Here is a 25,297-nt window from a genome sequence, read left to right as displayed (position 1 = left end):
AAAAACAAAACACTAATCCAGCTCCTAAACTCCATTAAGAAATTTTCTGTGAGAAACAAGAAGATTAAACATTTTTGTMCAGACAAATTAGTCTGGCAATTACATGGCAGTCATTAAAGTAAAACGGGAAGTAATCACAGTTTGTGAAAAAACGAGGAGACTCCCCCTCAGGGCCATCAGAGTTGCTCCAATCTGAATACGTGCATTCCAGGCATATTAAACAGAGGCCTAGGCCAGCCTTCCTGCAAGCTCCAGTTCATGCGGCTGTCCATCTAGCACAGCGTAATCCCAGCTGCCAATCTGAAAGAAACCAGTTAGTCGGAGCAGACACAACCAACAGAAACAAATGTCACTCAATAATGTTCAGAGGCACTGGGTTCATGGATAATTTCAAACAGTATCTCTGTCTGGAGCACTGATGTGCTCATTCAAAACACCTAAATCTCTGGCTACTGGAAAGGAGCAGATAAAAAAAAAACTAGAACTAGAAAAACAGGTCTGGTACTACTTCAAAGAGACTGACAAAACAAAAAGGGAGAAGAGTCTAAAAAGACAGCAAGACAAACCTAAAGACCTGCAAACTTCAGTACAAGCAAAAAACCATAAGCCACTCCGGGCTATTTTTTAAAAATGCAGTAGTCTCAATTTTATTTGAGCACCAAGAACAAAATTGATTAATTCTCTATTCAGTACAGTAACTGAAGATTTCAAAATAACAGCTCATTGCTTCCATTTAAAATCAGTAACATCACATAGAAATAGTATCTTTCCCATATGCAATATCTTGAAACCTCACCAGTTTCCCGTATTATTCATTCACTTACAATATCACTCCTTTAAATAGCTATATATAATTCTTAAAACTTACTTCTTTCACATAATCTATTTGCTACTCAGCTGACTTCAAATTTTCCRATCTAAAACCTTTTTTCTTTGGAAAAAAGCGATCTGCTCCAATCTGTTTCCATTCCATCGCAATGCATCATTACTGATAACGTTTCTGTCCTTTAAATAGAAAAGCTTCACTAAAACCAAAACATTCCAAACTGAAGAAAGTTAATATCCTGATGTAAAAACCCAACATCTCATTTCTTTTTTAAAAAAGTCTTGCATGATCAGATGTTTTAAAATCTGTAACTGTAAAAAAGAAACTAGGTAACTYATTTTGCTAGGCTAAGAAAGGCTTTTATACAATCTACAAGTTCAAACTATTTGTTTTCTGAGAACAGTTAAAATAGTAATTTTAGTTTTCTACTGCAATGAATTAACTTTTTCTTCATCATCTACCGAACTGCAAAGTCTAACTGCCACATGGTTTYTGGACACTGAATGAGGAAAAGCATCTCCAGCATGACCTCAAGTACTCTCACTGCAGAAGCAGCTATTTTTCTAATACAACGTAAATAATAACTATTATGATAGAGTTTGGTAAATACATACCACATCTGCAGACACAGGGGGAACACTTAGGAGCTAGGCACTTTAGATTACAATAAACAAATACAATAAAAAATATTCAAAACAAAAATCTGTAGTTTCCCAATTACTATCAAAGTCAAAATAGATATTGATGAGACTGTACAAAGAAACTGAATATAATCTAAGTATGCTGATGATACAAAAAATCATGAAATGTCTGTAGGCAATCTGCCTCTGATTCAAGGCTAGCTGATCAGTGTATGGTAACAGCAGTTTCTCATTCTTTCCACATATTGTAGAAGAAAAGGTAAAAGGTTAAAAATAAAGTAGAAAAAARGTTATTTCTGGAAAATTATGAGCATCGCTTTGTTCCACCGCTTGTTTACCTTTTTGATTACATTTTCTCATTTTACACTGGCCAAGTATGTCAGATATCCGAGACTGACCAGCCAGGCACGAATGAAAATGCAAAGAGCTCAGGGGGTCTCAAGCCCTCTCTGGCTCTGATAGATCCACAAGACAGGTCAAGCAAGAAGAGGTAAGGGAACTGACTGCACGGAAAATTTCTACTCTTTGAATTTCAATCAGGGGCTGAGAAAACAAGCACACAGAGTTGAAGAACTAATTTACATGAGTTACCTCCTCCTAAAAAGCTTTGCAATTCTAAGTGAAAGCAGTTGTTCTGATTTTCATTTTTTTAATTCTTACACATCAGGCATCTCAGTTCTACCCTTAGCTAACTCTAAAATATTATTCTGTTTGGCACCGGATGSATCAGCAGAAACACCAAATAAAATTAGAATCCACTCTGTAACAACCAYAAAGAGAACATTCAGGTCAAATCTCTTGCTGGACTGAAATTTAGCTGAATACTTTTATGCCTGTTTCTAAGCCCTGGAGTAAATACGTAAGTTAAGACAAAGGGCAATAAAACGCCATTCGTCAGTCATGTCAAACAGCGGGTTAAATGGAATCAAAGGAGTGCCACACCTCCCAAATACCACCGTAAATCCTTGCCTACACTCATTTTGCCTGTTTATTCAAGCACCACAGACAGACCACAGTGCGAGATGAGATGCAAGAATTAACAGTAAATGATACGAAGCAGTGGCRTTAATTATGCTCCTGCTATTTTAATGCTCCTTGCACCCGACGGAAACACCCGTCTCCGTGTGGGAGACTCCCCTCGCGCAGAGGGGCTGGCCCCGACTCCTGCAGGAGCCGCGGTGCCGACGGCCTACCTGCGCCCCACAACGCTTCTCTGGGTACCTGCACGGGAAAAGATCAGGGCCTGGGTTCGCTGGCACCTGACAAGTCCACCTCTGCTTAGCCATTACATCAGGAAGCTTACTTTGAAAACAGTCTTCCTAAGTCTGATTCCATAAACGATATTTTAATACCGATTTTCAATTAAAACTAGATCAATTCTTAACATTTACTTGGCTTTTCACACTGTTCGGGCGCTGTACAACGTGAAGCGTACCATCTGTGCAGCACACTTCTGGCCAGAGATGATTCAGAGATTGTTTCTACAATACTTTCAATTTTGCCTGCACGAATTCTTTACTTACTGAATTCAACGCTGCTAAATTTACTGTTCCGTGACAGTGTTTTGTAATCACTTTATCCTACTTTATAAAACTCGCTGCAGCCACAACAAAGACGGTGCCCAACCTGCTAAAAACAGACTGATCATTTTCCCAACTATTTAGTAAATGTTAACTATGCTATAAATACAAATTGTGTTTATACTCTGTGAAAGATTCACTGCTGTCAGAGTTCTCCAGCTGAGTTAGAGCTTAAATATGCTATTAACTCCCACCATGAACACAGCTAAAAGAGAGGCCAAAAATGCTTTCKCTGGGATAAGATATCAGATCTGCTACTGCTGTCATGAAACTGGGGTCATATAAACTAAACATCCTTGTAGCTTCTTTTGGAAAGCACAGAAGTCTCTCAAACTATAAATATTTAAAAATAAAATTAGACTCATAAGAGCTAGGTCTAAGATGCATCAAACTTACCTAAAGATATTAATCTGGGGTAACATCTAAAAACTATTATCCATGAAATAATTCATACCATATGCCATAAGACAGAAAATAAAAGAATTATTTCCTCTCTTTATATAATCAGAAGYGACACATTCAAATAACATACCAAATGCTATGTCCAAGTTGATTCTTCACAATTCTTGATTTTTGAAACTCCTCAGTTCATATGGAAACGCACTATCAAGAGTAGAAAGAAAGGTGCCAACAGAACGGCACAAGCTGTGCTTCCTAACTTTAAACAGACTACTTTTGTGTTACAAAATGGTGCCTYGTCTTCGAAGGACGAAATCTAACACAACTGAGTCATCTCAGTTGCATCTTGTTGATTTACTACAGGCAGATCACTTCTCGAGGAAAGTATATGGGGATGGGACTTTTTTAATCATTTTTTGCAAACCACTGTTGCTAATCTTCAATTCATCACTCTTTCTTAATTATTGACTACACTGGTCATGGCGTATGATATTAAAAAAATGTATTTAAAGAATATGCTCATGTGCTTTTTCATAAATATGGTTAAAAAAATCTAGCATAATTCCTGAGGCTCAGAGATTCCTATAGCTAACTGATGACTTGTTCTCTAAGTAATATTTTGCCTTCACGCTGTTAACTTCATTCTCTTTCCTGCAGTTTAGGCATGTCCAGGGTTTATTCTAGTCACACAGGGACATCAGTAGGCTTTTAATTAATAATCTGAGTGCCACCTAGATTCACGATCATCCTTTGCTAGATCATGTCAGAGACAATAGAAAGTTCTATTCTTCTGACCAAGAAGTAATTATTGCAATAATGCAATACCCGAAAATCAGCCCAAGATCCAAATTATTTTCTGTAGATCATGCTTCACCTCTCAAAYAGCTGTTTGAATGGCTCAGAACTAATTCTTTTTTTTTCCTCTCCAAATGAGAGCAGAATTTGTGACAAGCAAGAAGGAAGTGACCTGAATTCCCTCCAGAGGGGCCGACGGATGTTTATCTGCACAACCGCGACTACTTGCCTCTCCCACGGGGACAGCAAGGAAGCCCGCCTAGGGCAGATGCTGGCTGCAGGACTTCCATAGCTCAAAATGTGCTGCTCAAGGTGGAGCCAATGGCAGGCAGCAATACAGCACACCTCTCCTGGCACCATCCACATTCTCCGTAGGAAAGAGAAGGGATATTTACTGCTTCTCAACTGAACAGTAACTTCCCTCTGCAGTTGTAACCTCCTTCAGCAAGATACGCAAGCACAAAGGTCAGAGCCAATGAGAACRCTGCTGAAGTAGCTAGAAGAAAAAAAGAGGAGGACGAAGGAACAGTTTCTGCAGGGGTGAGATGTGCACAGATATGCCAGGAGATGGACTGGGTCTCTTGCCTTGCTTCCCCTGGTTGTGGTTCCCTTCCCCCCTGGCTCCAGCTCAAACCCTCCCCTCTTGATCTGCTCCGCTCCCCCCGAGATCTGYCTTTGAATTATGCAAGCTCTGCACTCCCCAGGGTTTATCTGCCAAAAGGTAGCATGTGGCCCATGGTTTGCATTTTAGTTTAAAATTTTCTATTATAGCAGTCAGATCCTTTCAAAATACTTTCCTTCCTTTATTCCCATAGGCAGAAAGAATGGCAGGAAAAAAATTGTTCACAGCAGTATGAAAGGATGTAAAAGTTCTACGTTTTCAGTTTTAAAAAAAGAAAGTTAGAATATGGTTTTAATCAAGTAGTTTTCCTTCCTAGACGAGTGTTTCCTTCTTGTAATATATATAACCTGACTGCCTATAAAAATAAAGGTGCCAGTTGGAGCCGTTTAGGAGACCTAAGGAAATTCTGCATTAACCTAAACTCCTCCACTCCTCAGTTCCTTCCACTCTTGTTCTGTGTGTGGCCTTTCCTGACGACTTAGGTCACCAATACCTATTCGCTGTCTCTGTGAAGATACTTTAGAAACACACGCATCACGGGCTTCTCAGTACTGACGTGCTCCGGGCGAAGCAGCGGATATTCTCTCACACCAGCTAGGTTTAAACACATGCTATTATTTCCATATGATGCATAAGCCTTAGTAACTTGCAACTAAGAGTATACAGAAGCTTCTGATTATCTTAGGTTTGCAAATAAAACTGTATTTTCTACTACAACTGAGAGGATTTAAATCTGCAAACCTTGAACCCTACYGAGAGGAAGAAAGAAAGGTGAAAGCATCCTTCTCAAAACCCAGAAATCTAGAATAAAATTCCCAGTTTAACTCTTCCATAATAAACAGATATTAAATCTAAAGTGTCATGCCTGTCTAAAAATACTATTAATTGCCCAGATCAGAAACTCATTTGGCCTTTAACCAGGACTCTGCAAGAGAAAAGGAGAAATATTTTCTGGCAAGCTGACTTAAAGAGAAAAATAAACACTGATTGAAGCTGCTCAGCAGTACAGAAAGCTAGCGYAGGTCCTCAGGGAGATGGATTAGTAAGCAGGAAGAAGGTGAGGCTGTCAAAGGTGCATGATAAATTCATTTAGCACATAGATATAGAAGGATTATGCACATAGATATACACACAATCAGATTTTTTATTACTTTCATCTTTACTCATGAGTAAAACCAGAATAACTCACTATTGGTGATGACACTCATTAAATCTCTTTGCACTGTTATTGATAACRTATCGGAGCTGATCATGTGTAACATTTTAAATTACATATACACATGTACATAATACAAAAATATGCTATTACAAAATAAATGTAAATAGGAAGGGATACATTGCTCAACAGAAATCTTTTTGCTCTTAGAACATCCTCTTTGACTTACTTAAATACAAGACTGAAAAATACTAAACAAAAATATTCCATTGGACCGATCCTCAAATAACACAGAAAAAAAATACTACAGAAAACACTATTCTTTCAGGGTCCATTTGACAATTCTTGACATCAACAGCGTTTCAAAACTCTTCTGCTGATAAGCTATTCCTTATTTAGGAACTCTATGGCACCACTTTTCTCCCCCTCCCATTTTCCTTTTTCCTGCCACTCAGCTCAGAATGGCATGAAACAATTCAAAAATAAGAAATATTATAATAAAGTACAATAAAACATGACAAACTCAAAAGGTTTGGTAACAAATATATTAAAATATATATAGAAGTACAAAGTGAATGCCTCTCTTTAGACAATCCATACCTTCCAGATCGTTTTTYAACTTTCCTTAGTCTAATATATCCTTTTTTCAGGCTATGACATACGTAAAACAGGTTGCCGTTATACTGATAATACAGCTGTTCTTGAAAAAATAAAAACTATATAAAAACATTATGTGTGCTGGCTGTTATTTCAGTTAGTATTATTTTGATTATTAGCKTCATTATTTAATGTCCTTTTACTGAGAGACTATTTTTCTGCTTTTTCTACCAATACATATTAACTATTTSGGAAGTCAGTCTTTTAGGAAACGAGTAGAATTTTAAAAAGCAATACCTTGGTAAAAAGTAACATTTATATTATGCTAGGTCACAAATRAAAAAAAATATAAAAGCGTGTCTAAACACATACAGTCAAAGTTGTAGTTCACATTAAGAGTATGTCAAAATCAACACTGAAGATTGAACCAAAATTAATTATAAACATTAATTATTGATATATATAATAAATACATTAATTATATTTATTAATTACAAGGAGAGTCTCCCTGTCAGCATACTGTAGACAAATATTATCAAAGAAATAAAAAATGACAGCGTGACCAGTGACATACATTACCCTTGGCCAATAACTGCTCCAAATCCAGATGATGACAATTTTTCTTACAAGCCAAGTATTCCAGTATCTCTCCTCTCAGCTCCAATTAAAAGTAATTATATGCAGCATATCTATTTTAGCTCATTTTTATTTTAGCTTTAGCRGACCAACACGAAATCTGCAGGTTGACCGACCGCAACCAAAAGAACTATGACATCCAGCCACCACTCTTGTTAGTAACCCAGCTGTTGTGCACCTCTACRTGCCAGGCATGTCCCAAATCTCTACACTGCTGCCACGCACTAGGTACAGCCCAGGCAGTTGCTATGATGTGACTCAACCTACAGAGGCAGTCAAGGTGCCCCAACAATCAGGTGACTAGTGTGTACAAATGTACTAATGTTTGTAAATAGAAATGTCACCATTCTTGATTTCATTCATTTCACACACATATTTTCTGCTGGTATACATCCAGCCGTGCTTTTAAATACAATTACCTAAAGCATTCACATCACTCTGTTCTCARTGAGTCAGAATATTTGATGACAAAGTGCCAGTTACATTTATTCTATAATTAATATACTTACAGTTATAATTGGTTTTTGTGAATTGGTCTGAACAAAGGAAATATCACCTATTAAAAAAATCACCTTTAATCATCACCACCACCACTTTTTTTTTTTTTTTTTTTTTTTTTTTTTTTTCAGCCATTTAGGCAGGGGAGAGGAGTCCTTAAGCTCACGAATATCCTGAGGGATATTTTAGAAAATAGATTTTTCTGAGTGCTGCTGAGTCTGAGTAAAAGACTACTTATCTTTCCAATGATTTAATATTTACTTTTGCACATGAAAAATACAGGACAACTTAGCATTACTTTGACATCCTAAAGGCAAACAAAAATATTGAAAACTACAAAATTACAGTGTATTTGATGCRTACTACCTACACAGGATGACATTAACAGACAACGTTAATACTGTAAAAGGTAATCAAAAAATGCAAGCCAAATCAAGGTTGCTCATCTTTCTTTTCTATTAAGATCCATTATTAATTAGTGAGTAGAATAAATGCCCTCAACAAAAAAAGCAATCCTTGAAGATTTATTTCTGTATTAGCATCCAGTTTGTGCTGAACCTAGGTGCACAAATTTGAAGAACAATTTGCATGCTTGTTCTCCAATTTCTTGTGTCTCTGATGGGAGGTTTCTTAAGTTTCAGGCACCTTCCATTTGACCGGCCTTTAGCCAAACCACAGAAGAAAGCAAAGATTTGAACATTCACTGGTTGCCTTAAACAATATGGAATTGTTACATTTTCAACAGAACATTGGCCAACAATATGTGAAGTGCAAACTTACCTCTCTTAATACAGGATCTGTTATTGAACTTAAATTTACAGCTCCTTCATAAGTCAAATAGTAGAATACATTCAGGGATCTAACAGCCTCCGGTCCTTGCTGTTTGTAGCCAAAAATCAGATCAATCCATTGGTGAAGCTGGCAGGAAACAAACTCACTTTCTAATGCCTGTAAAAAAAACACAAAAACAGTCTTTATTTCTAAGTGGTAGAAGTATATTCTGAAGAGTGTACAGAACTACCCTAACAAGTCTCACTATGAAAYCAGTAATAGTATTTTAGAAACTGTACCAGAAAAAGAACAGGTGGTCCCCGTGATAGATGCCAGGGTCTCATGTCTAAACCTGTCCTGCTTCCAAATGACCGTGAGACTCTGGCCCTCCTGGTCAGAATAGAGGGAATAAGAAACATGCAATGAATGGAAAGTGTTTATATATTTGTGGACAGCCAAGCTATGTTTTTACACACCCTCGAGATGAAATTGTGTTTTGCTATGTGTGTTTTGCCGAGTGAATGGCGTGCAAGGCAACGCCTCTGTGGCAGACTGACAGAAGGTTGGTGGAGCTGAGGAAACTGAACTAACTACGGGTGTTCAAATGGCTACAACGGAAGATGTTCTACATGCAGGAATACCAACTTGCTGTTTGTTTTTTGCATTTCTTGTGTACATCTAGTATATAGACCTTTACAGAAACAGTACTATGCTGAATGATTAAATCATTTTTTTTGATCACATTATCTAATTACAATCCAATCTCCAAGACAAAAGAACCAAACAATAATGCATCTCTCCATAATAGTATTAGATACATCATAAATATATTCAAAGGTAACTTAAAAATCATTTTAACCTAAAGAGTTAATTCGTCTAGATTAGATCACTAGCACGATTTGCTTCCTCTCTTTCATACAGACAATTCAATATATTTTCTATTTTAATGAGATGGGACAATGTAACGAAGTCTGATATTCACTTCACCTAAAGAAACTAATAGTATTTTCCTTGTAAAGGAAATTCCTAATTTTGAGCAGAGGAAGTTAAATTAATCTGAAAACCAAGGAAACCACTCTGCAATTTGCACACAAAAATGATGGGTTTGTTTCATTAACCGATGCCTGGAAACAACATTTAAATTGACACATAAAAACAGCAATTGTCTTAATTTGTGTGGTGCACTCCACACAAAAGCCCTAAATATGTTCAAATTAGAGCAAGCTGCTTGATTGTCACTGCAGTCTCATGTCATATTAATGCATGACAAACATTAAACCATACACTTAAATGGCAATTTATATCATTTAAATGTTTACTGCCAAACCAGATCATTACTCATTTAAATGTGACTTTCTGACAGCTAATTTCAGTTAATTTTCCTCGATTCACTTAATTAGAACTTTCAATCAAGAAAAGACCTGTACATATCTTCTACTTCATATCATTCTTTTTTCATTATTATTATTTTTATTAGGATTCCCAGCTACTGAATTGCTGAAAGCACTCTTTAAAATGAATTACCACACACATACTATCTCTTTGGATGATCATATGGAACTATCTTACGACATATGTGCTTAGACAGAATTTTTTTACATGTTTTCTTTTTTCTTTTTTTAAATAAAAAAAAAGAGAGACGCACAATTAAAGCTATAAAAAACCACAAGCAGGCCAATTAAAAATTAATGATTTCAAAATTGTTTAGTAAGATAAAAACAGTCAGGAGTCTCATGAGTGTCCATAACACTACAATTTGCAGCCATAAAATTCTACAGGGCTCAGCAAATGACTATGATAGGGATTAATTTTCCTGCTATCTCACTAGAACAGTTTAACCCTAGAACATACTTACTATTATCATTATATTATTTCTCTCAGGAAAAAATAGTGTTAAGGACTTATTAGATTTTTAATATGCATTTAGCATACGCAGACATCTTTGGTACTTTGCTTTGTTTTCAAAAACTAGATTTGTAATGGTCATATTAAACTTACAAAACACCTGGACATGAATCTAAAGGAATATCACTCTGTAATCTCCTCAGATGAACAGTTAAATCAACCTATCTTAAAAAAAGTAGACCGAAACACACACTTTCTGCCTGTTCATGGAGTGGTTGGTTGTCAATTTACTTCCCTTCTTCAAGTTCAAATTGAATTTACACTTGCAATTCGTATTAATTCAGTAGTAGAGTTCCCCCACACAAATTAAGCAATTTTAAACTCTTTCTTATATGCCAAAATCACAAATATAAGGGCTAAATGAAAAATGCCTATGGTCAACAGTAATACTCAGGACTCTGAAGAACAAGCCAAATTTTGCATACACAAATCCAAAGAATAAATAATGTTGCCTGTCATTGCAGGTTCACAGTTAAGTTCTTCATTGGAGGGAGGTGTTTATGGTGTGACTCCACTAACAGAGGATCAATAATGAACAGGCTGTATGATGATTAAAAAATAAACTGATTTTTCAAGGTAAACAGTGCAATGTATTAGTATGTGTGACACACGCTGTACATCCACACTGATACATGCTGTTTAAGATGGGCACCACTAAAAAAATCTGAAAAATGAAAAAGGTTCCAGTTTGCACAAACCCACAGGACAGATCTATTACAGTCCTAGCAAGTTATCCTCTTTTAAAAAGAGGTTTTTAAAAAATTATTACTGCTAGCATTTGCCTACTGCAAAACTAAACCAAGGGTAGAGCATGTTAAGCGCTGAGGATTACTTAAACATCTAGGGCAGCCAGTGCTCATTAAGGCTCAAGTTAAATACAGCGTGCAGCTATGGGATACTAAAGTGCCTTCCCAGGCCGCTCTTAAAGCTACCCCATCAACCATCAGCGCTCCCCTAGCAGACTGCCTGCATCGCTTCCACCCACTGTGTGCTCGCCGCAAAGCAAGTAAAACACAAAAATCCACTAAGATGTCCAGCGTAATACAGGGCTACTGAATCCTATTGAGTTATTGTAAAATAAATCAGAGACTAAAGCCCAATTGGTAAGGATCAAATAATACCCTGAAAAGACTGTCACGTGAAGCCACACACAAATTGTCAATCCTGTCCACAGGGACTCATATTAACTTTGACAAACCRTCCTGGGGTGATATCTGTTTCTTTAATGAGATCTATTAGGCAGAGACTAAAACACTTGAGATATGCTAAAAAGTACAGTATACAGCTGTCAAACACAAACACCTATTAGTAACTTTCAGTTCTCCAATCCCAAGGTAGGTATGCTGCAGAAACATCAACAAATTGGAGCTTTGAGGATATTTTAGTTTATTYACAAATATTTTTCAAATGTACATACTCATGTCGTTAAAGCAAATGCAGTTAAAAATACTGCTTCAAAAATAATTCTGAAACTTATTATTTAATGTCCATCTTTTTATTTAATGTTTTCCAAAAAGAATAAATAGAGAATAATTTTCAACTAGCAAGTAAAGACCATCAGTCCAAAACACAACGATTTGGTAAAACATGGTCAGAATGACAAAAATACAAAACTAGCCAGGTTAGGAAGGATTTTTCCTTTTTTTCTATAAACAACCTTGTCATTCATTATGATGCACTTTCCAGACGATCCTCATCCTATACCTTTGGAATCAAGGTTCTGAGTAAAATGCAAGTATCTTTGATGTAGCTGCCATTGGGGTTTGCCCCCCTTTTTTTTCTGGTTTAGATTATTTAATGTATTATAGTATSTGAAGTGATGCCTATTAAAAATAAATACATACTGTGCTAGAGATTAGGATGCTCCAATGCTGAAATCAGGTAAAGATATTAAGTGCATTTCTTTTCACCAGTGGAGATATTTATTCATAATGAAGCTATTCAGAAATACAAGTCCACRGACTTGCTTGCCTTACTTCTATGCTGATTAAAGCAAAACAATCCCGAAACATGGCATAAAGCATGCATATTATTCTTACTTTGAAAGATAGAGAGTCCAACCTCTACAAAATGTGTTTTATATSGCCTAAATGAAAGGAGAAATTTTTGATGAGACAACAAAACTGTTTCTCATGCTTAACAGATCTTTCCTATTCATGCAATTAAAAAAAAAAGATTAAGATTCAGGAACAYGCTACATTGGCAAGTAAGAAATTATAATATAAGTACAAATATTTGCCTATATTCTCCAATGGGCTAAACATTTTAATTCCACTGTGAAGTAAGGAATTCCCTTTGAATTATTCCAAATAATTGAGGCTTAAAAAAAAAAAAAATCTTTCCATTTTAAAAAAATTAATGTATGAACAGAAAAGCATGAATTTGGATTTCACACATTTTGAGCACCAATACAGTTCTYATGTGAAAAAGGCACTCTTGTAGAGTACTACAAAGCACTCACAAAACTGAAGTACCAGGTAACCAGTTTAAACTCGTTGAGTGTGTATCCTGGGCTGTAAGCAAGCACATGCCCACATGTTACAAAAACCTCCAAACTGGAGTAATGTTTGCATGTGCAGGCTTTCAGACACTAGCTGGTAATGCCGCCTTAACATTGATATATGACCTTTGTAAGCTACAATGAAGAAGGCTGCTTTTTTCAGCCTAATTAGAACTGTTTCAAATTTTCCTGCTAAACATATGATAGAAGGTCCTTTCAACTTTTTTTTTATTCTAGAGTTTCTTTCCATGTCAACTTGTTCCAATCAAAATATGCTTTGAATTAAATGATTTTGATTCAATATGTGGATCACATTTCACTTCTAAGATTTAAAGTCCAAAAAGGAAAAGTTTAGCCTGTTCAAACAAAGCAGAGCAGCCACTTTGTGGAAAGTTATTCACATTTACGAAGACTGACAAATTGTTTGTGTGCACCATTAGGTCTAGTTTCTGCAATAGTTGCCAGATCTCCTGTTCTACTAATAACATATTAACCCTTGAAGTGCTGGCTTTATCTTTTGAGGTTTCTCCGTATCTGATAGTATTTAAAAGTAAATCACCAAATACTCTTTCATCTGAAACACTACTTGATCACACGGGTAGGCGTCTGAAAAAAGTATAGAACACTATTAGAAATACATTGAACTCAAGCTTGCCTCGAGGCAATCCTATCAGGAGGAGGAAGAGGAGGACAGCCGACATCCTCAGGTGAAAAATGATCATTTTTAGGAGGTAATGTAAATTTTGAATGGATGAAACAGACATGCAAAACTTTTACACAACTGGTTGTTTCTAACTTGCTGTAAATAATGGTTCCAAGCTGACAGTTACAGAAAATACATATAATTGTATTTACTGCACTTTGCTATTTGTGTTAAACTTGAAAAGTCTCAGACAGTGATCAACTGTTTTACAGCTTAAGTTATATGGATTATCTCTTTTTTCCTTTATTCTGTTTATTTTAAAATGCTGCCCAGAAGCATACCGCCAGTATATTCTTCTTTGCTATTACAATTAAAGTTAGCCTTTTACTTATTTTTCTACTTTGTTACCAACAGTTTGATAAAATAGAAGAATAATTCTGGAAAATACAATCCTATTAAAAAGAATTAATTCGGATGCTTAAACAAGAAGACTGATCTTGCAGAATAAAGGATATCAATAACTACAGGACAAACTCACACTTAGTAGATCTCTGCAAGATAAACTTCCCTTCCTCCACTTCTCATTATTTAGCAATAAAGTACTAAGAAATGACAAAAGAAAAAATGAAAAAAAAAACAAAACAAAATTTTGTGGCAAGGTAAATTCTGCATAAACATCACTTAACCAAAAAAAATGTGACAATCTAATAACTCAAGATGTCCCTGAATTTATGGAATTACTACCAAAACAGAACTTAGGAGAATGTTTAGCTAAAAATCTCCAGCACTTGTGCATCTTTTGCCAAGGTCTATATTCAGCCCACAGTTGTTATTTTGTAGTTAGTTATAAATGGACRAATCAGACAGCTGCTATGTATTTCATAAAACGAAGGCTACATTTCCTTTGAAATGTCAACTGGAGTGTCTACCATTAGATGCCAAAAACATAAGATTTAGGTAAACATAAAATCCTGCCCTCAAGTATTCACATCCAACCTTTCTATAAAGGGCAGAGATCATCGCTGAAAATTATTTTTCATTATATGTAATATGCTAGGTATATACATGGTAATCTGGAAATTTGAAAGAAATATTTTAAGGTAAAATTGCTACAGTTTATTATGAAGTGTATATAGGTAAACACACCAAATGCTCCATCTTTATTGTTAAGTTCCCAAGTTTTGACATCTAACTTCTGGTGCCAATAGTGAAAACACTTCCCCAGATGCTTAAATTTACCCATGAGCAATTTCACTGCCTTCACAGAAATATAGCTTACATGGGAGAAGTTAAGCATCCGTGTTTGCAGGATCTCTTCAGTTTGGTTACAATGTCATCAGAAGACACAAAGCATTAGAGCTATTAGAACATTTGGAGAGTCAGACTTAAAAATACAGAACTCCAAAGATAGCAGTATAATGTAAAGAAACTGAAAAGAGGTTTAAGAATGCCAAGATGGGTGCTAGAAGTACTGTAGTTATAATATCTCTGTGCTGAATACACAGGGCTTATTTGTTGATAGAAAATGTAATTGGTGCATCCTTCTCACTGAGTGTGCACGCAAGTACTCAGAACAGATGAAGAGCTATAAATTCACAGTAGTTTTCCTCACTTTTTAACACAGCCACAGTCTTAGTTGTGACAATAATACATTAAAAAGGAGTGGGCAAAACCCACGTCAGCCAACTGGCTCCACAAAACGAGAGCTGCTCTTCAAAGAAATACTAAGAATGGTCCCTTCCAGATTGTCTGATTTCTTCTTAGACAGAGATAGAAAAGATACAGAAGAATTGCGATAGGAACAAAATCTGACCAGTATGACTTTATTAAATTCCCCTACATGAAAAATAATATATAAAAGCCGTAATTAATTACAGTTGTGGAGTCATACAAATGGCTATCATTATTCATAAGCATGATAATACTGATGTATGTGGCTTGCATTTCTCCTTCCCCCGAGACATTCAGAAAATCTAACCACGACTGGTTAGCCCATAACCATTTCTTACTACAAACATGGTTAAAAGCAAGTATTTATAACACCAGGAAACGCTGTTGATTTCTCCACCCTTCCCTCTCCTCCCCCCTAATTTTTGTCCATGTTTGAAAGTCGGCTACATTGTCGGAGGATTCTCGCGTCAGAACAGCCAGCAACACCTCCCAAGACCAAGAGCACCGGTCTGGATGACAAGCCCTTTAAGCCTCCCTCTCCCCCACACAGCACCAAAATGAGGTGGGAGGCTCCGTCCTCCCCAAAATCCAGCAATTCCTTTCCCAGGTCATCCAGCACTTGTTTGCTTGAAGCCTGACAGACTGGATCTGGAACCTATTACCCATGGAAACACAGACTGTGAACCACTCAGCTGACAGTTAGCTCAGTCAATTAGCTTAAATGAAGTTTTGTATTAAAAAAACAAACAAAATCCCACAAGATATGACTATATTTCACAACGCAGTGCTGTGCACCAACAGAGCTGATGGAGTCGGTAGGGAAGCTGCCCAACGGCACTAACACACCTCTCTTCTCAGATGGTTAATGCAGGTATACTGTTCCTATACTGTTCCTAACGCCTTGGTTAACCTGCATGCTTCTAACCAAGGGACTTCTGCATGGCATCAGCTTGTGCCTCGTCAGCATGAACACAGTTGCTGCCAAACACCAAAGCCAAACTGGCAGGTCAGAGTGCTACGCACCTCYGAAAGAGCATTTATCATGGTGAATAGTGGCAAGAGACCTGCAAAAAACACACTACRAAACTGTAAACCATATAAAATTTGCTTGCCTTTGAGGCTGAACAGATCTCAGCTTGCTTTTGTATTGAAATATTGAACAGGAACAGGTCGAACACAAATCCAGAAAACTGCTATAGCCAGAGACAACATACTCCATGTCTGCGTTTTAGCTTACATCCCACTGAACATACGCACTCCTAGCATATTTTTAATACAATACATGGTGAAACTTGGTGAATGTGGTGAAGATGATGAAGCTTTTTAGAAAGAGAAAGTGTCTTAAACGAGAACTAAACTTGTATGATCAAAATGCAAAAGAAGTTTACATGAACACAAAGAGAACACCGCTGGGAAAAGCCTTCATGTATAGTATTAGGATGGCTACTACAGGTTTTGATCTCTTTAAATTCTGAAATTACTCATTACTACTCATTCTATCTGATTAACAGTCATTTACAGTATACAATCAGTTACAATCAGTACAGTATACTTCATATTAGAAGAAACTGGTGATTTTTTTATACATGTTTTACAGCTAAACCTCCTCCTCCATTTCACCTTTCTGATTTAGTTTGCTATCGTGAAGGCAACCATTGCTTTACTTTTGCCCTCTATTTCAACAGCTGCAACATTTACAGTGTGCTTTGAGGAGCCAGTTGCACATGCAATTCACGTGAAATGTGATGATCAACAGCKATTAGTAAACATGTAAGGAGAGACAGAAACGGTTGCAAATACRTGGTCTTCAAATCACTGCAAAGAGCACAAGCAACAGCATAGCTGTAGAGACTAATCTAATTTGTCTTTGAAGCCAGTTCCAAGAAAAAGCGTTCTGGAAGGACTTGTTTAAAAATCRGTATGACAAAAGGTCAAAGAATTTAATATTTAAAACACAGGTTAGATACAAGCCATGCAGATAAGTCARTTCAATCTTGTCATTTGACTTGTCTGCTAAATTCACAAAATAGTGTGTTCAAGAGTTTTTGGAGAATGGAACATAAGATTTACAAAGGCAATTAGGGTACCACATCTGAATAAATCAGTTACGGGAAAAATAGGAAGCAGCACTATATCATCACGCAGCACAGCTGTGTAATGCATTTGGGGCTAACATGCATAGATAAGCATGGGATTTGCTACCTTGCAATCACTATGAACAGACAAGTTCTGATCTTTTATGAAGACATTTTGTATAGCTGCTTAGGCTGAAAACACCACAAACTATGTTTCACAAAGACACCACGCTCCTTAGAGTTGGTATTTAACTTGAACAACACAGAAAAGAGAATCATTACTTAATAGTGACAAAGAAAGAGAGAACATGTGTGTCAAAGACACTACCACTATGAGATTGTACAGTTCTCAAGGCTTTTCCATTCACTTTTAGAAAACTTCTTTTTCAGCACAAGAAATAAAAAGGGAAGAGAGTCCTGCTGGGGCTGCCTTTCTGTCTCGGTCTGGCTCCCCTCACACTAGAGCTTCTACAWTCAGCATTTAAGAGAAAATTCAGAYTTGTGGAAGATGAAATACTATTTGGAAAATGAAAATCTTTTTGCAAGTTTGCCCAAAAGCAAACAGGTTTTCATGGAACATCTTGTTYTGACACATTTGCTAAGCAAGTCTGGATCCAGATGAACTGGTGTTCAAGGGTAGCTCACCTAATGGCAAAATGCCTAGGAAAAGCACTWCCACAGTGTCCTCATTAAGGAGGTCTCTGCCCCAGCGTTTCTTGATAGTTTGACATGCAGTGTCCTAGCGGATCCCCTGGGCTGTCTCTGACAGTAGCTTGGCTGGTGCTGGAATTTTTGATAGAACCAAGAGTTCTTAGGAGTCAGGTTAGACACTTGACTCCTGAACTGAACATCACACTGAAATGAATCAAACTGAAAATAGATCATATTTGTAAATCACTTTTTAAAATTCCCATCCTTAGGAAAAGCCAAATCTCTCATTCTGGTTCTAATTTCTCCATGCAGTGCACGGTGAGTTTCAACCAGTTCTCTCCACACTGCTTTCTTGTGCCTTGTTCAATTTCTTCTGAATCCCTTCCTTTCTTTAACCTGCTTCAAACTTTCAGGTGACACTGATGAAGTTTGAAAGTTTCACTGTGACAGCTGTACACAGAAAGACAAGTGGTATACTAGCTATACTGAGCACGCTCACGAAATCAAGGTTTAAACATCTCAAAGTACAATAGACATTCTGTAGCTGAGAGTAAACTCTTCATAGTCTTCATAATACTTTGCCATGAATGGTGTTAGCAGGTAGGGAGTGAGAGACGACTATTTTATGAGTTATATATTGAAAAAGTACATGGACAAAGTTATCATCATTTTAAATAAATTAAAGTTTTCAAGTTACAAGCTGAGTAAAATGTGAGAGGAATCTAGAATTTTCACTTCTACCAACAATATATTTTTTTCTTCACAGAAGGTGGCTAAAAAAGCAATAGTCTTTAAAACTAAAATAAAAATATATTGCAATAAAACAGTATTTAGCATCCTCCTATTAGTCGTTTACTTCAGAGAATGAACTGCTAGAGATGTCTAAAGGCTCTTTTCTTTACCAAACAAGCAAGCAGCTTATCTAAGACATTACTTCCCTGTATGGATAAAGAAACAAGTTTCAAAATCCTGTAATGTTTTTTTAAGTAGCAACAACAAACTCATACGGTTTTAATCAACTACCATTGCACTATGACTATCTATTCTGACTTAGGGTAACACTAGTACATGAAAATTTAGAAATAAAATCCCACAGCTCTGCTATGCAAGCTTTACTATCTGGAGGAAGGTAAGCATAAGGATAACATCAAGTCCTTGTCTCAAGTTCAGTGTCATTCAGAGCCATCACTAACTGGGAGATCTTATTCCAGAAAGCTGAAGGGCCCTGTAGTTCCTCACAATTACTTCCATACAACATAAGAGTTGCTCTAAGTGTTTTGGATGTCTAGTCTAATCTCTGTAACATTTTATACTTTAACGAACTAAACCTCACAGGCAGAGCACAAAGGAAATTAATGCTATTTTTAAAAATTCTGGTACATGTCAGTATTTTCATATGAGGAGTTATCCTTTACTTTGGAGGACAGGCTTTTGGGGAGCTTTTTTTTTTTTTTTTTTTTTTTTCCCTGAGCGCCAAGTAAAACAGTAAAGAAATGTTTTTGTAATGTTTGGAAAAGATGCCTCAAACTCAMAAGGGGCCTGAATCAGAACTGTACAAATACAGGCCAGAGCAGCAACTCGACTGGCAGAGAACGAGGCCATTCCTCCTCTTTGCTGACAGCAGGAAAACCCTTGGTGACGCTGTGGCTTGGAGCTCGGACCTCGCTGCGGACACTGCACAGCTGCACGCTGGCTGCGGAAGAACGCTCGCACCCCTACGGCAGCCTGACGTTACGGAGAGAGCTGCCAMGCATTTCTGCTGTAGGCAGCCACCCCTTGCAAGAAAAGCATTGCTTCTGCCCACATGGGAAGCAATCTGTATTTCAAGAGAACAACAGAAGTTATATTCAGTCGTAAATGCAAGCCTGCCCTGTTTGCAATCAAAGCAGCCTGGCAGCAGCATACCTTAATGCTTCCTTCGCTACGTAAGCAAAAGGCAAGCAGCACGGCAAGAGTTAATTGGAGGGGAGGGCGGGAGGGAGGCTGGTGGAGCCCAGGGAGTTAATCAGGGAGCATATCCAGAGCCAGGCATGGATAGGCCTCACTAATGAGCCTCAAGTACCCTGCAGTGGCTTTCAAACCTAACTGGCTTCAAACGATGCCACCCCATGACAGACTACTGCTGGCCATACGAAGAGGGTGATTAGAATAAATGACTGGAGTAATTAACTCTGATTTGAAACCACCTGACTGGAAAGAGAGGCTAGGAGCTGTTTAGCCGATGGTCTTCTGGTAGAAAAAGGAAGCTTTCCTTTACTCTAGTGTTTGGATGTGTTAAAAGAGCTCTTCCTTTCAAATAGGTATTTGGTAGCACTAATGAAAAGCAGCTTTCATTCAAGGGCCTCCCTATTCATTTTGAAAGGAGGAGAAAACAAAGGCTTCAAAGTAGAACTAATTTACTTCATCCAAACCCCTCTTTGGTGAGCCCCTAGTTTGTAGTATCATCAGAACAAAATGCTGGTAAAAATACGCCGTAGAATCCTTTTCTCTCTTCATATGAAGTTTAAGCATTTTAACGATGCCTGTAATTTCTTTTCAATAAAATATTAAAGCCTTTATAAAGAAACCCAATCTCTGCATTTTCTAGTTTTCATGCCCATGCTGCCAGAATTTTTAAAGCACAAACTCAGTTCATTCCCTCTTGTGGTGGGAACTTCATTGCTTCACTAGGGAGAACAGCAACAATTTTATGTATTTTGAAATAGGATTGGCAATCGCCAGCAGCCCTTAGGCAGTAAACATATTCACTGCACAGTCACTTTCTCCACCACACTATCTGGCCACTTTATTTTACAAAGCGGAATTACAAAGAGCGAGGGCATTACTACCTGCTGTTTTACAAGCAATCAGCAATTCATTGTACCACTGTTGTCCTGTACCTGCTGAGTAAACGCTTTAAAAAGTTCTACTAACTGCCCAGTAACAACTACAGTATGGTAGCAAAAGCAATTCACCAAATGTTTATACTGAGACTCTGATTTATTTGACAGCTTTACACCTTCAAGACATGATATAATTGAATGTTTTGACAATGAAACAAAAACTGTATAAATTAGAAAGTCATTAAAGTAGTACTGTACCTAAAATTAAAATGTAGTACAGGTATAAAATATGATTTCTGAAATGCCTCTATAAAATAGATGAAATGTATTTGACTTTTATAGCACAAATTTTTATCTTAGACTTTCTGCTACTGTCTTAAAATATTATGCATATAAACATTTACTCACTTAATCACTGTGAATACAGTTTAAAAAAATTAAAATGCAATTGTAAGTAATTTTTAAAAAGGCAATCAAACCATGATTTAAAGAAAGCCAGTGGACCTAMAATATTAGGGGACTCTTTTAAAGGTAAAATACCAAGCAGTATTTAAATTTGTTGTGTCACTTTTTGATATTTCAATTATTTCAAAAYATAAATCAACAGCTGCCATGATGGCTTAGGGGACAAATAACGTGCTATGATGTTAATCCCAGCCCTCCAAGGCACACTGGTCCAAGCCTCAGTCAAGCCTTTGTGCTGATGCAGACCAGGGAGACGCAAGCTGGCACTTCTGATGGAAGAGAAGAGGGCACACAATGCAAAAGGAATGCTAAAAACGGAGTTCAGGAGGAGGAAACCTAGCAGCTGATCACTTCTGTGTTCACAGGATGACCGAGGATAATGAGGGGAATCACCAGTGTTGTTCAAARTGAAAATAAGACTGTTAAAAATAAAATTTTAGAATACAAACAGATGTCCCTAAACTACAGTTGCTCACACTAAAGTCAGTTTACGTCTTTAAAACCCTGTTTCATTATCACTTTTGGTAGTATGTTTTTAAAATCTGAGCTTATTGCTAGACTTAAAAGCTAATTGTTTAAACAGTGTATAATTATATAACCATAATTTAAACATTAAAGCCTTTAAGCAACTATGCTAAAACGTTTAGAATCAACTTTGTAATGCAGCTGAAGAGCCCTGTTGTTCTAAAGGAAACTGTAATCCAGCAAAAGGTAACAATGACCAGTTGTTTATAAAAACCACTGAAATGTTTGGGAACTAGCTCACATTCTCATGCTATGTTTATGTTTCCATTTATCATCCTTCTCCTTGAGAAGATAGCTCAAAAGGAAGAAAGACTGGAGAACAAAATTTTGTTTAAATTACACATGCAGACGTCAGGTAATTTAACAAATCGAGACAAAAAAGGGATGCCTGTATATATCTAAAATCATTATTGCATTAAATCATTTTCTCCTCTTTCTGTAAGGGACCCATCTTTGCAGTGCAGTTTATATTTATTTTGTATATTTAGCTTTGCCAAAAACTTCTAACTTACAAGTTAAGAAAAGGAACAAGAAATACAGTCAAAATGTAGGCGTATACTATCTACAACTGTTCCTACATCTTATTAATGAAAGAATAGAGTTGATCTTTGCTTAGAGTGTGTATTTTAATGATTGATTCCGTCTCTTCACACTTTTCTTCCATTGTATTGTAACAAAATACAACACAATATAATATTATGTCCATAAAAAATAAATAGGATGTGATAGGACAATTCCAGGATTGTCCTGGACAATTGGAAAAACATGTGGACGAACGGTAAAACAGCTATTCATCACACAGTTCATTAGGAGGATTTTACAACTTGGTTACTTATGATTGCAGTGGACTGCACTCAACAGAAATCTCTCTTTGTTCTATGCTTATAAATTACTGAAGTCACCTACATTTCCATAATGACGCATGCAATAACTGAATGTGGGCAGATTGTTTTCCTCATACCTTCACTGAAGAAGATTCAAGAAGTTACCATTTTGCTTAATCAAATGTTTGGGTTTTAATTCCAGATTAAGTTACCAGTCCAACTACAGTGGTTTTTGAAATAAATATTTAAGGAAACTACGAAGATCAAAGTAAAAATAGTCAGTGCTCCTTAGAAATAATCTTACCTTAGTCTTTTTCTATACCTAATTATTGTTACAAGTATTCTTGCATAGGATTACTTGTAACTGAAGATCCACACTCAGAAAATATTTTTATTTGTGGCAAGCTGACAAGAAAAGTCTTATCAGGCAAGGATTAGACAGGGAGTGTTTGCTCATTACAAAAAGATGCAAAGCAAAATGAATTTCTCTCCCTAACTGGGCTTATGGAGTTAACGCTGTATTTAATTCAGCGAGCTGCAGAAAGGAAGCACAGGTTGTACATCAGCCTTAATACAGAATATTCCAAATTTTTATTAATGTAATACTAATGACTGTTTATTAATCACTTAGCTGACTACATGCTCATTTCGCCAAAGACTTGACTTTTCAGGATGTCAATAAATTCCTGTGAACACATACAACACAACAGCATTTTATAATTAAACAAAACATACCAAAGTAATGGCCGTGTACATATGTGCAACCACTCCGTATGGGTGAATTTTTTTTTTTTACAAAATATAGTAACGAACATGCTCTGTTACTTCTCTTAGGATACATGCACGCATACTAAAATCCATTTGGAAAATTCGTTTGATCTTAATGTAAATCTACTGTGACACACAGAAAGGCTTGTGTATTTCTTTGCAGGACAGTCTTCTGTAACTAACCTGCTTTTTATTGATCTTCCAACTGTGACAATGTTTATGTTAYGTTATTCACAAAATTTGGGGGAAAAATTTCAACTTCTAAATGAAAACAACCATATATCCAAATTAATAAGGAAATGAAAACTGGTCTGTAATGAAATACAGAAGCACTGTAAACTGCACTGTTAACAGAAATAACACGTAGAGATTTCACTAGCTAAAGTCTTTCTCCAGTTTTAAAGTATTTAAATAAATTCCCTGTTCTGGAATTAAACAATCATAACTAAACAGCTACTTGGAAAGTTAATGGTATTAGTACTAAAAATCCAAGAATCAAAACAGTAACTATCAAAATCACAAATGCATGGATTTCACAAAGTAAGCCGTAAATTCCTTTCAGTTTGAGCCAGTTACCAGGTTTTGATATTTACATACCAAATACACAAATGATACAGAGGAAAATATAAAACTTCGATTCTTCTTTCAAAAATGTACATTCATTTTGATAAAATCCCTAATCATATAATCACAGGAATTTCTCATATAACACGGTAAGCACCACAAAAGGCTTTACATATTTATAGCACTTATGTGCTATATGTGCTGTATTATGTGCTGTTATGTGCTGTATGGGCTTAGCATAGCAATACAGAAAATTAGAAATATGCTTGTATTAATTAGCCAATTAAATGCATACTTCCTGATTTGTCCTTCAGACTCCATATAAAAAACTCTATTGTTGCAAGTTGAATTGAAATGTTTAGTATATGGTTATTGGCAATACTAAAAACTTCTAGGGAAAATGTACAACTTCACATACGCATACACACACACACACACACACACACACACAGGAAGATAAAAACCTTCTAGCTGCAAAAACAGAAGTGTATATATTGGAAAAATCATGATTATCAAGACACAATGATAGTTAAAATTGTACAGTTTCATATCTGACATCACTTTGTTGGTTTTTGTCCCAAGCTGACAGAGCTAACACATTAATAAAATATTTTCCTTTACACTTGAAAATCAGAAATATTTAAATGTAAAAGGTTCTTAAAAACTGTACGTATTAAATTTTTGAAGTATTACAATCATCTTATTTTTCCTGAGCAAAGGAAAAATCTAAGAAAAACAGTATCACAATCTACACGTAGAAGCAAAACCAAAGCTGTCTGAAGAAAGGATACCCTTTAAAAGCTTAGTACTCAATTATGGACAAAGCTTCATCAACTGCCTGGTGCTTCCGGGCTCGTTTKCCAGTCCTTTCACTGCCGTCAGGCAGTATGTTCCAGTGCAATGCGCAGTATTTAAATCTGACCCAGACGGAGACGGACAGTAAGAAMAGCCCAGTACAAAAAGCCTTGAAGCGGGCCAAGGACCAGGAGCGCGCRCAAGCGCAGCGAACGCAAAGCTACGGGGCTGCCTCACCGCGCAAACCCAGGGCACAAGGCACACGTGTGCCTCCGCGAGGCACAAATCCTGCCTGACGAGGGACCGTGATGGTGCTGGGTGGCAGGGGAGTACGCGCCGCACAGACCCGGGGGGCACGCTGGAGGGGAGAGGAAGGAGGCACGGAAGAGAAGAGACCTTCACTCTCTGTACGAGGAACTAGGAGGAGGAAGGAGAGGGGCTACACTGCCAGCCCTGGAAGTCGTGACTCATTCTTCACGGTTAAGGAAGAGTTTAAAGTCTGTATTAAAAACTACACATCTCAAGCTATGGTGCTATTTTTATTTCCAAGGAAGCTTTGAGATTTCAG

The 25,297-nt window shown here is 36.8% G+C and overlaps 1 protein-coding gene across 2 annotated transcripts in view; it reads right to left on the bottom strand.

Annotated features, from left to right (window-relative positions):
- The window catches only part of LRBA (LPS responsive beige-like anchor protein), a 399,174-nt gene that overhangs the window by 48,292 nt on the left and 325,585 nt on the right, over nucleotides 1-25,297 (bottom strand). For both annotated transcript variants that reach the window (XM_085313166.1, XM_085313167.1), the window contains exon 48: nucleotides 8,531-8,698. In XM_085313166.1, the coding sequence (XP_085169292.1) occupies nucleotides 8,531-8,698 (168 nt within the window). The remainder of the gene's footprint in view (nucleotides 1-8,530; nucleotides 8,699-25,297) is intronic.

The sequence above is a fragment of the Rhea americana genome, unplaced genomic scaffold (assembly GCF_003343005.1).
Source record: "Rhea americana isolate MKP2758 unplaced genomic scaffold, rheAme1 scaffold_38, whole genome shotgun sequence".
Lineage (NCBI taxonomy): Eukaryota > Metazoa > Chordata > Aves > Rheiformes > Rheidae > Rhea > Rhea americana.
The sequence above is the reverse complement of the archived record's forward strand: the minus strand, read 5'-3'. Positions and strand labels throughout refer to the sequence as shown.